Source organism: Indicator indicator, chromosome 1 (assembly GCF_027791375.1).
Source record: "Indicator indicator isolate 239-I01 chromosome 1, UM_Iind_1.1, whole genome shotgun sequence".
Classification (NCBI taxonomy): Eukaryota; Metazoa; Chordata; class Aves; order Piciformes; family Indicatoridae; genus Indicator; species Indicator indicator.
In genome coordinates this window covers 69,409,965-69,424,552 of record NC_072010.1, presented here as the reverse complement: position 1 = coordinate 69,424,552, position 14,588 = coordinate 69,409,965, and the positions used below count along the sequence as shown (strand labels likewise).

Sequence of the window (14,588 nt, the reverse complement as noted above, 5' to 3'; positions counted from 1 at the left end):
TCAATCAACAAGCTAAAATATTCTCTTGACTACCACAGTACAGAGATAGCTTTCAGATGTCCACAGGGACCACGCGAAAGCGTGTGCAGTAAATAAACTAAACAAATCCCTCTTGCAGCACTAGTTCCAATGAAATAGCTGTTTTTCCACACCGGTGAAAATAATTATTTTCTTTATCTCATATTTACCCAACAGCTATGAAAAGAGAATTTTGTGGAAACTAGTATAAACATACTGTTTCAGTTCAGGGTCAGATTCAAGCAACACTGTATGTGAAAACATGTAAGAAGATTCCATTAAAAGATATTCCTTAGATTTCATCACTTTAAAGATGTTTAGCATATGTAGACCAGATTTAATTATCTAAATGACAACACTCCAGGAGGCTTTCTGTTACACAGAAAAACATAAAGAGTTATAATCCCAATGGAAACATTTGTGTGCCTTTTTCTGCTATTAATATACAAAAATTAGGCTTTGTTAAGAAAAAAATGTCCAAACTGTAGTGCTTTTACTAGCATTGTGAAGCACATTACCTTGCTGTGGTAAACTGCTCCTTTGGAAGAAACATATAAGAAGATCTGCTGTTCTGCTAAACATCTGCCTGAAGCACATACCTGTTCCAAAGTGTGAACAGACATTCACATTCAAATTATGACACACATTAGCAATATTTTCCAATCTGCAGTATACAAGCACATAGTATTTTGTGGTCCATTCAATCTCCCTGTTATTCAGAACACAAAGAAATGTATTTTCTCTGCTCTAATTGTCAGGATTCAAAATTATCAGCAACATAATGGTCCCAAACTACTGTAACTGCTGGGCCATTTAGAGCCTCATTGGTGTCTGGCTGAATAGGCCGGGATTACTGTAAAAGCAGCTGCTGCTGTTATGCCCCACTAGAATACACCATTTGTACAAAAGCATGGAGACTGGCCATATTCTTTTCTGACAAATGTGGCAGAGTTATATGCAAACACACACCCAACCCTCTCTTTTGCTCTGATTGCAGCTTGTTTCTTTCTTTTGTCTGGTGGGCTTTGCAATCTCTGTGGACCAGTAGACCATGCCAAATGCCCCCTTAAAGGTCTTTACTCACCAGGCCTTCAGGAGTCCACAGGTGCCTCCAATTTGGATTCAGTTTCCTCTACTGAATTTTATATGTGTGCACTTGAATGAAAATCAGTTTGTACCACAGAAATAAACACTTTTTTTTTTTTTGTTTTGCACTGTTAATATCTCTTTTCCAGATTTAAAAAGTTTGACAATAAGTATTTGAAGAAAATCTTAATTCGGGAACACCATCCCAAATCCAGCCTTGTGTCATTGTACAAAAAGATGGAGATTAAACTGGCCATCGAGATGGCTGAGAGTAGCATGAAAGTTTCAAAATCATCCACAGCTTCTTTACAGTGAGTATTGACTTTCTGACCCTTTGTAGAGTAGAGACATAAAGGAAAGGGATACAAAAGAGCAAATAACCAAGGGATTTTATAATTTCAATAGAAATGTAAGAAAGAAGAGACAGATTTTAAAAGAGAAGTTGCTGGTTTGTGTTGGCAACTTGGTGTTCATCGTATTTGCACTTTGGCTCTTTGTTCACAAAGTGAAAATTAAAACCAGCGCCATTTTCCCTGGTTCTCTTCAATGATGAGCACTTCTGAGGAGGAATCATGAGTCAGATGCAGTAGCCGCTCTGGCTCCTTTAAATCACAACAGTGGTTCAACGTGGTCATACTCATCACTTAGTTGGCCAGTGTGTTTTGCTTATCACTGCTAAGTGCTGAAACACCTGCAGGAGAGCTTAGAGTACAAGTCTTGACTGCACTATCCCAATTACAGATCTTTACTGAGAGCAGACTTCCTTGTAGCATTTGCAGTTTTTTGCTACTGCAGTCTGCAGTCCCTCAAACTATTTTGCTGCATTTTTGGTAGTTCTGTAAATTTGTCCAACTAAACACTGAAAGCAGCCTTGCAGAGATATGCCTGGGGATACTGATAGATGAAAAGCTGGACATGAGCTGTCAATGTGCGCTTGCAGTCTGGAATGTCAATTGTATCCTGGGCTGCATCAAAAGCAACAGGGCCAGCAGGTCAAGGGAGGTGATTCCGCTATTCTGCTCCCCTCTGGTGCAACCCCACAGGAATTATTGTATCCAGCTCTGAAGCCTTCAGCAGAGGAAAGATATGGACCTGTCCAGAGGAAGGCCACAAAAATTATCTTAATGATACAGCACCTTTCCTGTGAGGCCAGGCTGAGAGTGTTGGAGTTGTTTGATCTGGAGAAGAGCAGGTTCCGAAGAGACCTTATCGCAGCCTTTCGATAGTTAAAGGGGCCTTATATGAAAGGTGCGGACAGACACTTTAGGCCCTGTGGCAGTAGGACAAGGGGTAACTAAATGAAATGATTGTAGATTCCAACTAGATACAAGGAAGAAATTTCTTATGGTGAGGGTGGGGAAACACTGGAACAGGTTGCCCAGAGAGGTGTTTGAAACTCCATCCCTAGAAACATTCAAGGTCAGTTTGGATGGGACTATGAGCAACCTGATCTAGCTGAAGATGTCCCTGCTCATTGCAGGGTGAGCTTGATCAGATGACTTTTGAATGTCCCATTCAACCCACACCGTTCTGTGATTCTATAATTCTATAATCATGAAATAGTAATGCAACTTGACATCAAACAGTCCAGGGGAGAACTGCTGGGATCTCCAGGGCCATCACTGAGGAAACTACCCTCTTGAAGGGAAGTCTGTACAAATCTTCATTCCTGTATACTTTAACTGCTGTGCATGTATTTATCCTCACCTTCCAACATAGTGTCCGGGCACTTAATGCCCACAAACCCTTCCTGGGCTTCCACTGGCCACTGTTGCTGCCACTACCTGCTCTTTGCTGATGCATCCTTCAACCTCTCCATTTTGCATCAGCCTCTAGCAGAACCAAGCATATTTTCGTTTTTTTTTTTTTTGAATGATCATCTAAACTGATACCAAATCATCTAAAGATCACCTAAACTGACACCAAAAGCCCAAATACCAAGTAGATACTAAATTAAAATTTCTCCTGAAACTTCAATTTACTCATGTCAAGATTCATTGGCTTTCTTGAAACTTATGTCAGCATTCACTATAAGACCTAGCCTTTTACTTTCTAAATCATTTTTTTGCTGAATGGGTGATATTAAAAATGACTGTGTGTCTGTTAGGCTCCTTTCTGTCTGCTGTACTCTCTTTGCTGTTCTGAGCCAAGAGAAAATGTGCAAGGCTGGTGGACCATCTACGGCAATCAAACCACGTTCTACTTCTTTTCCTAATGGAAAGAGAAAAGAAGACAAATTGCTTCATCATAGTTCAGAAATTCTCTTATGAGCTGAGAATTTAGATTGAAAAATATTCTACATTAGGATCAATATAGTGCATCTTTATTATGAAATTTTTGAGAATATATGCCTTAGAAATAAGGATTATAAATGGCAAAAACAGAGTCAAGCAGGTATTATCAAAACTGTGTTTGTATGGCTGCTTTTTGGAGGAAATATAACAAATAGAGAGATATGGTTTGATGCTGAGCTTACTTAAAGCTGGCTTTGTGTTACTGCAATACTGACTTTGGCAAATCTTAGAATGTATCAGTGCAGTACAGATCAGAATCAAGTGCCTTGTTGACATTTATGGTGGTGCAGCTGTGCAAGAGCTATGCCTAATGAATGATTGGTGTAGAGTTCACAAAGTCCAAAATTTTCAATGTAATATATAAAAAATACTCTTACAAGGTTTGTAGAAGGCATTTTATTTCCTCCATATATGAACTATCTCCATGTCTACAGAAGAAAGAGATACTGTCATGGCACTCAATACAGAAAGACAGTCAGTTTTCATGGCATTATTATAATTTCAGTCTTTTCTTCACAAAATACATCTCCTGTGTTGTGCTTTGTTATAACATTCTGGAAGATTCAATAAGAACAAAGAAATAGTTTCAGTAAGGATTGCTTTATTTGTTTGGCAACATACAAAACTTACTTTCTTTTTTTTTTTTTTTGAAACTTCTTTTTAAAAATGTGTTCTGTATTGCAAAATGTAAAAGTAATCTGTTCCTTATTACCATATCTGTGCATTTTTGTCAGTTGGGTATGTTAATATCTAATTCCATGAAAAGAATGCACATTTTTTATTTATGCTCCATACCCATATAGACTGTCTTCACACTGCTTGTTCTCTTGCTATTCAAGTTCAGCTGAAATTTAAGGAATTTTATTTTTTTCTATTTAAGTCACTTTAAGAGCAAAATTTAAATTGAAATTACTTAAAACTGACCACTTGTGTACTGGTAGGTGGATGGGCTCAGGTATGTGACTGGAAAAAGAAAAAGATGATTTGAGTTCTGCTTTCCCTTATTTATTGCAGACTGTACGATAGACACTGTAGAGATACTCAGTGAAGCGTGGATCAGGATGAAGTTATTCCCTATGATGTCAACCCACTTGCATCAGCTATAGCAGTTCAATTTGCATTGCACAAATAAGCCAAGCCTGCATCTTATAGACAACTACTCATTAACAGGCTAGATTGCCATTAATGCCCAGGTTCTGTGTTTGTGTTTGCTTTCCCATATGTACCTAAGGTCTCTTTGTTGTCCAAAGGGACAGCAGGTAGGGGCTGCTGACAGTGAGGAAACTGGTTTCCTTGCTGTTGAAAGTAGCATACATGGACTGTCCCACAGCCTACAACGTGACAGATCCAGTACAGAGTAAAGGTATGTTACACCTAAGCCTGGAAACTTGGTGGCATCCCTGGATCCTCTCAATGTTATCCCTGAGATCTGAAGGCAAGTGAGAAAACAACCGACCACTGAACTCACCCACCTGGTCTGGAATTGGGTGATGATGATGGTCTTCTTTCCCTGCTGGCAAATACTTAGCTTTCTTGTTGTTGCTGTTGCTGAGAATTGATGAATGCTGATTAAACATTTGTTGAGAAGGATTCATCAGGGCCAGGAAAACATTTCTGGTCAAATCCAGAAAGGGAGTCCTTTTCTGTCACTCTGGCTTGCCTATAGCTGAGTGGTAGACTCACAGGCCTCTCATACCTCAGTGAGATCCTTTAACTTATTGGTTACTCCAGTGCTAATCTAACACTACACCTTAACCTATTGTTAATTTATCCCTTTCTTTTTACTTCATGAAATTTTTGGTAGATCTCAGCTTTGGCCTGATGCAGAATGAAAACACATTCTGAAACACTGAAATATATCAGGAATTAGTTCTTGCATTCGAGGGAGTTTGGACAGGGTCAAGCCACCAGTACTCACTATCTGCTTGTTGGTAAGAGGCATTAAAACATAGAATCCAGGCAGCTCATGATGGACCTACAAGTTTTCAAGATGTTCATGTTTGATTATAGCACAAAACAGTGGTAACCTTGTTAAACTACCTGCAATTACAAATTCCAACATTTTTCTAATGTTTACAGCATTTTAGCTTGGATCCACCTGACTTTGCCATTAAAAATCTTAAATTTATTTTAGAGGGAATACAAAATAAATGCACACAAAGCTTTGGCAATACTGTGCATTGAATATAATCCATTCTTTATTTGTACAATCTGCAGACAACACTTTAAGGACATCATTTAGCAAGGAAACAAATCGGAGAAAGGAAAAATACAGAAACAAGATTAATTCAGACTGATTCATCCTGGGTGATCACTATCTATTTCCCTTTCTTTTCTTGGGAATTCTGCCAACAGCCAACTCTCACACGGACAGACTGATTTAGCAAAACTAGTCAACATTTCACAGCAGCCTTCCTCCATTGTTTTGCTAATGAAAAAGCCAGGCAGCTACAAGTGACTGTGGGCTGCTTGTCACAGTTTATTAAAAACAAAAAGATGATGATCTTTAACGGAGTTCTTTCATTTTATGAACAAACAGGCTTAGTAGCAAGGAAACCCTGTACATTCTCCTGACCACAGGTGAGGAAACAGGGGAGGTCTCTTCCACTTCTTCATTGGCATGTGCTTTAACTCCTAAGGATTTGCTGCACATTCTCATAGAAGTTAAAACCAGTAAGACCACATGGCAGAGAATGCTAGACTGTGTTGAAGGATGTATTCAGCTGGAGAAAGAACCTCGCAGTGCCTTCCTGAACATGCAGCTGGTAGTTGCCAACTCTTAACCTTAAATAAGAACTTCATTATGAAGCTTTGAGAAAGAAAATGAGTTTCTGCAGCCAGATGTATGATGGTTTAGGGTCTATTCTAATTACCCAGTATATCAGCAAAACCTGGTAAAGAGCAAATTCTTTTGTTTTTTTTATTAATCTTTGCATGATTGTGTGGTGTTACTTGGTCACTGAAAGCCTCTTCATAGCCTTCTGTCCTAGCACTAAAAATAGTTCATGCATCATTTTATGGCAATAGAATTTAAACAACTCATAATATTTAAAGTTATCTTTTATTTACAGGGGAGGTAGAAATCGACGTGTGCATAGGCTCTCCCCCGCAGAGGTGGAGTCCATGAGAGATGTCCTGGCACATAATCTATATCAAGTGCGACAGAGGGTGCGTAAGTGATCTGCTGTTACATGCTATTTGCAGATTGAAAGCTCTTATTTGTCCTTCTGATATCATAGCCACGTTGGGTGGTAGTACTGGGACCAGCCCTGGGGGTCACGTTGTTGGGAAACGTGGACCCGGAGGTTTCAGCCACTCTGGCTCAGGAGCTGTGTGGGGACAGGAAGGCAGGGAAGGAGGCTTTTCTTGGGGCACACTCCTGGGTGAAAAAAATGAAAGCACTTTCCCCCCAGCAGCTTTTCACCCTGATGGCAGCAGTAAAAGCCGGGAAATTCTGTGACTGAGCTGTAGAGGTCAGGCTTCCCCTGCAGCACAGCTACCTGTGACACGCCAGCACCTTCCTGAGCCTGCTGAATATCCCTTGGGGAGTTCGGGGTGCCAGGCCCTCTGCCTGGGGGCACGCAGAGCCCACAAGGCGAATGGTGTCTGGGTGGCCTGTGAGCTGCTGCAGCAGCCCGGAGCAACTGACGCTGGGCAGGCAACTACTCGGCACCCGGGGACGGGTACAGGACCTCGCAGGAGCAGCAGGCTGGCAGGTTGCCAGCAGAAGCGAAACTCCCCTGTGGAAGTGGGCGGATCAGTGGCGGTAAACATTGCATAGCCCAAAGTCAGCTGAGAGTCAGGCTGGTAAATCCTGTGTCTGCGTGGGAGCAATACTTCACCTTTGCCACAGGAGGAAAAAGGAAAAAAAAATATTCCACCTCCTCTGGCTGTTCACTTTACCCATTTGTGATGTTTCCCCCTAAAATAGGGGTGATAATACCTCAACAGGGATTTGTTTTGTAGAAATCTGTCCTGATTCTGATGCAGCCCACTGTATAATATCTACTTTATCTGATTCTTGGGCCAGAATATACAACTGAGTGTTCTCCTCAGCAATACATGGTAGAGGATACGTTATAGTAACCTTGAAATTATGCAGATAAATGGGGCTAACTTGTGTAACACATGTTTGCTAGAAAGTGCTAGGCCTTCCTGATTTAAATGTGTCATTATTAATATGATATTCATTCCTAATATTGTTTGATTTGCCATGGCCAATTATCCTTATGATATTAATTTCTTATCTTACTGGTAGCAATTTGCATATATATGGCTGCCTCTTAGATTACTGAAATGAACTCTCTGTCTTCAAAATCAATTACAGTAATGACTGTTTGTGCCAGTCACTTCCTATGCCATGCTGAGAACTGTGTGCTTTTGGAAATGAAAGATTGGTAAATTAAAGCCTCTTCTAATACTTCACTTTCATCTTTGAAGGTCTGGCTCGCTAGGCCAACTTTGAAAGTGAGATTAGGGTCTGTTTTTAAAAGGGATTTATAAACTTAAGTGACGTTTTCTCTTTAAGATATGTGCAATAAATTAAAATGCTTGTCCTAAAAAATGCAATTTTTAGGGCAGTATGAAGGTGCTGTTTGTCTCTCTATGGAAAGGAAACTCAACTGCGCATCTCATTCTGGACATGTACTTTGTTTAACATAGCCTTTTGCTCCTGGGCACATCTGCAATATGCTCCTGGCTCAGTAATATTTGCAACAAGGCTCTGAGGTGGGTTAACCAGCTGTCTCTTCCTTGGGATCTGCCTTGGATCTGTAACTCCCAATTGTGTGATTAGAACAGGGCTGACAAAGGGAGGACAAGCCCAGAGATGTTAACAGCCTTGTGTAAGCAAGTGTATTTTTTATAGAACACTGGGCAGCCATGATTCTATCAAAAATGACATCAAAATATAGCCCTTGAAGTCTGAGACGTCATGCTTCCTCCCATCTTGCCCTGCAGCAGTGAGGTTAATGGAATACTGTATTTTTCCATGTGATACCAAAGACGGCTGTGGTGAGTCAGTGGCTGAGCTGAGGCAGATGTCCTCTCGGCGGTCGCAAGTGCAAAGAGAATCAACTGGGTCCAATTTCTGTTTCAGGCACCAGCATACAACCGACACAACCTGCCTGCCAACACGAATGAGAAACAAGCCCAAGAAATTCTCATCCGTCGGCAGCACAGCCTGAGGCAGAGTTGCAGGAAGGGACACAGCTTACCTTGGGGTAGACCAGTACCTGTTGTACGTATACTCCTATTCATGTGAAAAATACCTCTGCTTCTGTGTGAATAAGGAAAGCGACACCAATTTTTATTGGCTTTTTCAATAATTAAAATGGATACTTTCCCCAACGTCCTCATGCAGCACTTAAGAAGAAAGATCTTCATTTAGCATGTGGACAGGAATATTTTTATACCCTACCTCTATACATTGGTCAGAAATCAGCCACTATGCTGTAAGTAGTGGAAAAAAACAAAACAAAACAAAACTTGCATTCTTCTATCATGTGCAAAACATAGTATTTTAATGGCTGTGTGAATTTGTGGATTCACAAAAGGCCTGTTGCAAAGCTCTTGGCACCTTGCACTGATATTTTCAGCTCTTGATCAGTAGGATTTGTCTGACCCAATACAGGCATTGGATAGCATAGACAATTCCAGATTAGATAATCACAGTTAAGGAACACAAATAAGTTCTTGCTGGATATATTAATTTTATTTAAAGTTGAAAAAAATGAATCTTAGAAGAATATATTTATTCTGCTGACTGTGAAAAAAACCCCTTTAGCCTGTTATATCAGACACAGACATTTTCACTGCAGCTGATCCTGAGGTCAACTATCCAAGCCAAGCATTAATCTTATTCACATCTCTCTAAATTTGGCTGTAAAGGTGCAGAAGCACAACAGAAAAAGCTTATAACTATCTTTCTTTATTGTCCCACCAAATAAGTGCAAACTGCAGAGGCGATCACAAGTAGTGACCACATTTCTGTCTCATACACAGGCTAGTGGCACAGAAGTACGCTACCTCTCTTTGCCTCAGGGCCCCAGCCAGCATGCTAGACGAAAAGCCAGGCATGTTACTTTTACAGGTAATGAAAGTGCTTTATTCTGCATCCTGCTCCTGCAATAAACGAAACTTGGCCAGTTGCTCAGTGGATTTAACAGTACTAAATGAATACTCTCATGGAAGTCCCTGGCCTCTTTAAATGAGCTACGCCCTTCTCTCCTATCTTTTTTATCTGTGTTGTTTATATGGTCATTACTGCAGTAGTTTCTCTCTCATTCCAGCTCCGCCCAGTTTTCTCTTTTTCCCTCTTGCACAAATATTCTTATGAACCCTGTGGTTTGGCTTAGCCATGGGGGCATCCATGGAAGCCCAAGAAAGCAAATTACCTGTTCCCGGCAGCACTGCACTCATTAGGAGCTGCTGAACCCATAAGCCCAGTGGAGGTGCAAAGCTGCCACAGCTCCATGCCCTCAGACCCTTGCTGGTAGTGAGTCTGGGCAGGTGTTCCTATTCACACAAATAGCACTGAGATCCTCATGCTGGTCCACTCTCTGACTGATCAGGACAATAGCCTGTTAGTCAGGCATATGAGCTGCTGGGGACACAGTCCCATGGCAGCTGCTGGTCCTCTGACTTACACACAGACACACATGCACAGATGCTCTTCTACCCCACTCATGCACTGTAGAGGTTTCTTTAGTAGCTGGCCATGGACAGACAGTCTTTCCTGGTCTCCCCTTGCCTCATACACAGGGACAGAGACATGCAAACATGTCTCTTTGGTACTGGGTCCAGAATACAGCCTGGTTAGTAGCCATCCTCACACTTGAACAAGTCAGAGGCTAAGGGTGGAGCAACACAGAATTGCCTGAGAAAACACAGCAAAACAGCTAACAGGAAGCATGGAATTTAGTAGACTGGAATGTTCACCATTGTCTCTATTTGTAATCTCCTGACGTAATCTCCCTCACTTCTTTCTAAGTTTATTTATGTGAATCTGAAAGGCATTTGTGTTCATTAGAAAAATTCCTTTTCATTTATGGCAGAATTTGGTTTAGCCATTGAAACCAAACATTTTAATCTTTTTCTTTGTACAAAAAGCTTGGACCATGGACCACGCAAGGACATTTGTACTAATAAGCAGATATGAATTTGAGCCCTATCTTGTGATCTATATAAATAATTAAACTTCTTGGTCCAGCTTGTGGCCCTGTCTTAGGTCCATTGTGTAGCATTCACACCACTTTAAATGTCTGCAGCAGAAGGAAGCATCCTAAAGTCCTTCCATAAACTTTGTAAGAATGAGATGAATTGCACGGAGAAGGGAAATACTCAGTAGGTCAGAAATTAGAATGAAAACCTCATATATACACATATGCATTTACAGAGACAAATGCCACCTCTTCTGTCTGTGCCTGGAAGCCCTCCTGGAACAAGCATGCTCCAGCAAGTTTGTTTTAGCTTTTCTGCATGACGTGTGCAGAAAGTCATAACCATGCATTCAGAAATGACCACCGTTAAACCATCTTAACAGCTCTTTCTGCCACTCATACAAATGAATTATTTCTTTGATAGTACATATCACTCATACTTTGTAGTAGTGATGCTCACAAAGGGCTAGGCCGAAGCCCTTCAAGTCTAAGAAAGCCTGTTCTATTTCCTTGATTATGGTGTGGTATGCCCACATGACCTGAAAGAAGCAGGTTCTGCTATTACAGAAATCTGTGCCCCTCTTTGGTAGAGGTAAGTGCTGGTGCACTCATTCTTACTTTGTGCCAACTGTGAAGTATTAGCTCAAAATACTTTAATAGTTATTATGTGGCGGTAACTTGATAAATTTTGACTGTGTGGCTATAGCTAATACACACGTGCTTTAACTGCAGCAGAATAGAGTCTAATTTTGCTGTTCATAGACCTTTGTGTTTATCTCACAAAACCTCCTAGCTTGCTGCAAGTTGTTTCTTAAATTGACGGATTTACCAGTGCACAGCCAGACTACAGGTGGATTTAAGGAAAGTGAAAAAGTGTGTTCTAAAAACTCAACAGAATGAGAAAACCAGTTATTGGCCTATCCCTGGCAAATTTTTGTTGTGTACTTGTAGCAAAGAAAGCTAGTAGGAGCAGGTCTGACACACCCAATATAATCAAAGTGCCTTAGAGTCAAACTCCTGGTTTCAGGTGAAACTGTTTTCTTCCCAGTTGTTAATGACAGGTGGCTGGTAAACTTGATTTTTCAATGGCACTAGAGTTTTTGCCTTAGTCACGTTTTTGGTCTTCTGCTGTGAATTTCACAATGCTTTTCAACCACAGTACTGGGTATACTTGTGGGATCTGAAGAAAAAAAAAAGCAAGCTATGTAAAGGAGCACTCTCGCACTGTGAAGGCATTGAGCAGCTCTGTGATGCATTAAAAGATAGCTGAATGTGCTTATTCACTGAGGTTTCAGGGTAGAGGCAAGATCAATAAAATCTTTTAAACACCAGCTTTGGGATCAAAATAAACATTTAGGGTTATTTTTAGTTCTTGACTGCTCTCTTATTCTATAGCAATGATTTTAAATGCTTCAGTTTTAGGCTCCAAAGCTGTAATGCTGTATTTTATTGAATACGCTTTAGCTGTCTGTGACAATACATAGTGTTTCTCTTTTCTCTCCATCAAAATATGAATGATTTGTCTATTATACATCAGATCACCACAGAAGTGGCTCTAATGCTGCAGTTCCAGTAATGTCCAGATCCCGGCCTCGACTGCATCCACTGGAAGCAAAGCATCACCAGGAGGAGCTGATTCCAATGGTACACTTGGACAGACAAGCAGGCCCACCCAATCTGTCAGGTCAAAGAGGAAATTCAACCAACCAGAATCGTTTCACCAGAGCAGACACTCTAGCTCTGATGCCAAAGTCTCAATTCACTATGGGAGAAGTAGAGGGGTATGAGTCAGAAGTCTTCCTATGAAGAAAGACTGGCATAACTGGGACTGTTTAGTCTGGAGAAGAGAAGGCTGAGAGGGGATTTTATTAATGTCTGTAAATATTTGAGGGGTTGGTGTCAAGAGGAAGGGGACAGGCTCTTTTCATTGGCACCTAGTAATAGGACAAGGAATAATGTATATAAGCTAGAACACAGGAAGTACCACCTCAACATGAAGAGAAACATCTTTACTGTGAAGGTGATGGAGCACTGGAACAGGCTGCCCAGAGAGGTTGTGGAGTCTCCTTCTCTGGAGACTTCAAAACCAACATAGATGTGTTCCTGTGTGGCCTGCCCTAGGTGATTCTGCTTTGGCAGGGGTGTTGGACCTGATGATCTTTGGAGGTCCCTTCCAACCCCTAACATTCTGTGATTCTGTGAAGAGCTGGTTCCAAAGATACACTTGAACAGAGGAGCAGGTCCACCCAATCCATCAGAGGAAATTCAACCAACCAGCATCATTTCACCAAAGCAGACAATCTAGTTCTGATGCCAAAGTCTCAGTTCACTGTGGGAGAAGTAGAGGGGTATGAGTCAGAAGAGGAGACAGAAGCAACGGCACCAGCCAGGCCATTAGCCATATGAGGAGCAGAGAAGAGCAGTGTTTCATCCCTAGGGTCCTTTGTGCACTGTTCCAGAGAAATAAAGCTCTTACATGAACCAAACCACAATTTTCCTTCCGGGACCAGTGCACTTCTTCTTGTATCACTTTCAAGTACTGTATCAAGGTACACTGATAGCATACTTAGTAGCCTGGAGAAGATTCAAATTCTTATGTTTATACTAAGCTTTCTTTCCAACAAAACACTGCATGAAAGAGGGGAACAGTATCTTTGTAAAGGTTTGGACATGTAGTTGGACACATGCGATGCTATGGATGGAAGTTTATATTGCCTTCCTCTGTTCTTCACTATGGCCTACATTCAGAAGGAAGAAACACTGAAAGACATGCCTGGCACATGAGTGCCCAGATTGGTAACTTCAACCAGCCTGGTACTTTTGACCTCCGAGTACTTTAGATATTCCAGAAAAGAGTTAAATAATGGAAAGGCATTTTTAGGGCACCTAAATGTCACTAAAAATGCCTAAACAAGTACTTATGTCAAAAGGATTTGTACATTTTTAGCAATTTGGAATCTTGGCATCTCAGGTTTTGCAGAAGCACTCAGTCAGTTGCAATGGTCCATAACTCCTGCTATTTCAACCAGTTTCAACGTGTAGGCAGCTATCACCAAACCTACAGTTGTTTCAAATTAATAAAGGACGCATCCTTGTGTGTACAAATCCAGAGGACTCTTCAGACAGGGGTGCTCTCAGGATGCCTTTTATTTGCAAACATGGGACAGCAAGAATGTACACAATATTCATATGGTTCAGCAAGTGGGAGGCTTCACTGCAGAGCACCTAACCTCCATTCCCCATGCCTACCTTGCAAGTGTGGTGGGCCACTCTTCACACTGAATCTGAACCAAGACTGCAGATAAGAAGCAATAAAGTAGCACAGAAGGTAAGGGGAGACTGATGATGTAGCCTCCTGCTGGCTGGCAGGAAAAAGAGGCCCTGTGTTTTGCTTCCAGTGCATTTTTCATGTCTTGCTGAGTGTTTTGTTACGTGTTGTAAAGGGAAGCATTTGCTAAAAAAAAGAGCAGAAATAACCAGGAGGACATGTGCTGGAGTCTGTGACCTCCCAACTTTCCTGCTGAGCTCCCTTCCAACTGGATCTGTGCACCCATTCTCAATGGTTGGTCTCCCTAGTGGTAGGAGAAGCAAGAAGCTATGGTCTCAAGTCATTTTGGATCACATCTAAAATCGCAGACACCAAGTGCCTCTGACAGAGCTCTTTTCTGCAAAATGGATGCAGCATTGTCACTGTCACCTGTGTCTTGAAACTGTAGGTGAGCTGGTTTTTCTAAAGGGATGGTTTGAGTCCAGAAGTCTGTAAATGTACCCTTACAGCTACACTAATATTCATAGCTGAGAAATTATTTCTTCAAGTTTTCCTCTCTCTCCTCCATTTGGTTGAGCTTAGCTGACAGACTTGGAGTCTGTAAACGCTACTGTAAGAGTCAGAGATGTAAGAATTAGAGAGTGTAATGGTCTTTATGCTTCTCCTTGTATGTCCCGGTCTAGAAAAACAAATTAAGTCTAAGTTAATAATTTCACATTTCTTACAATGGATTTCCTATGCAGGACAGGTAGCTTCTAAACT

General features: G+C 41.2%; 1 protein-coding gene across 1 annotated transcript in view; it reads left to right on the top strand.

Annotated features, from left to right (window-relative positions):
• SLC9A4 (solute carrier family 9 member A4) overlaps positions 1-12,964 on the top strand; it is a 33,171-nt gene extending 20,207 nt beyond the window's left edge. Inside the window, exons 8-13 of the mRNA XM_054384360.1 lie at positions 1,254-1,415; positions 6,470-6,566; positions 8,497-8,628; positions 9,402-9,489; positions 12,096-12,237; positions 12,799-12,964. Coding sequence (XP_054240335.1) covers positions 1,254-1,415; positions 6,470-6,566; positions 8,497-8,628; positions 9,402-9,489; positions 12,096-12,237; positions 12,799-12,964 — 787 coding nt within the window. The remainder of the gene's footprint in view (positions 1-1,253; positions 1,416-6,469; positions 6,567-8,496; positions 8,629-9,401; positions 9,490-12,095; positions 12,238-12,798) is intronic.
• The last annotated feature ends 1,624 nt before the right edge of the window (positions 12,965-14,588 follow it).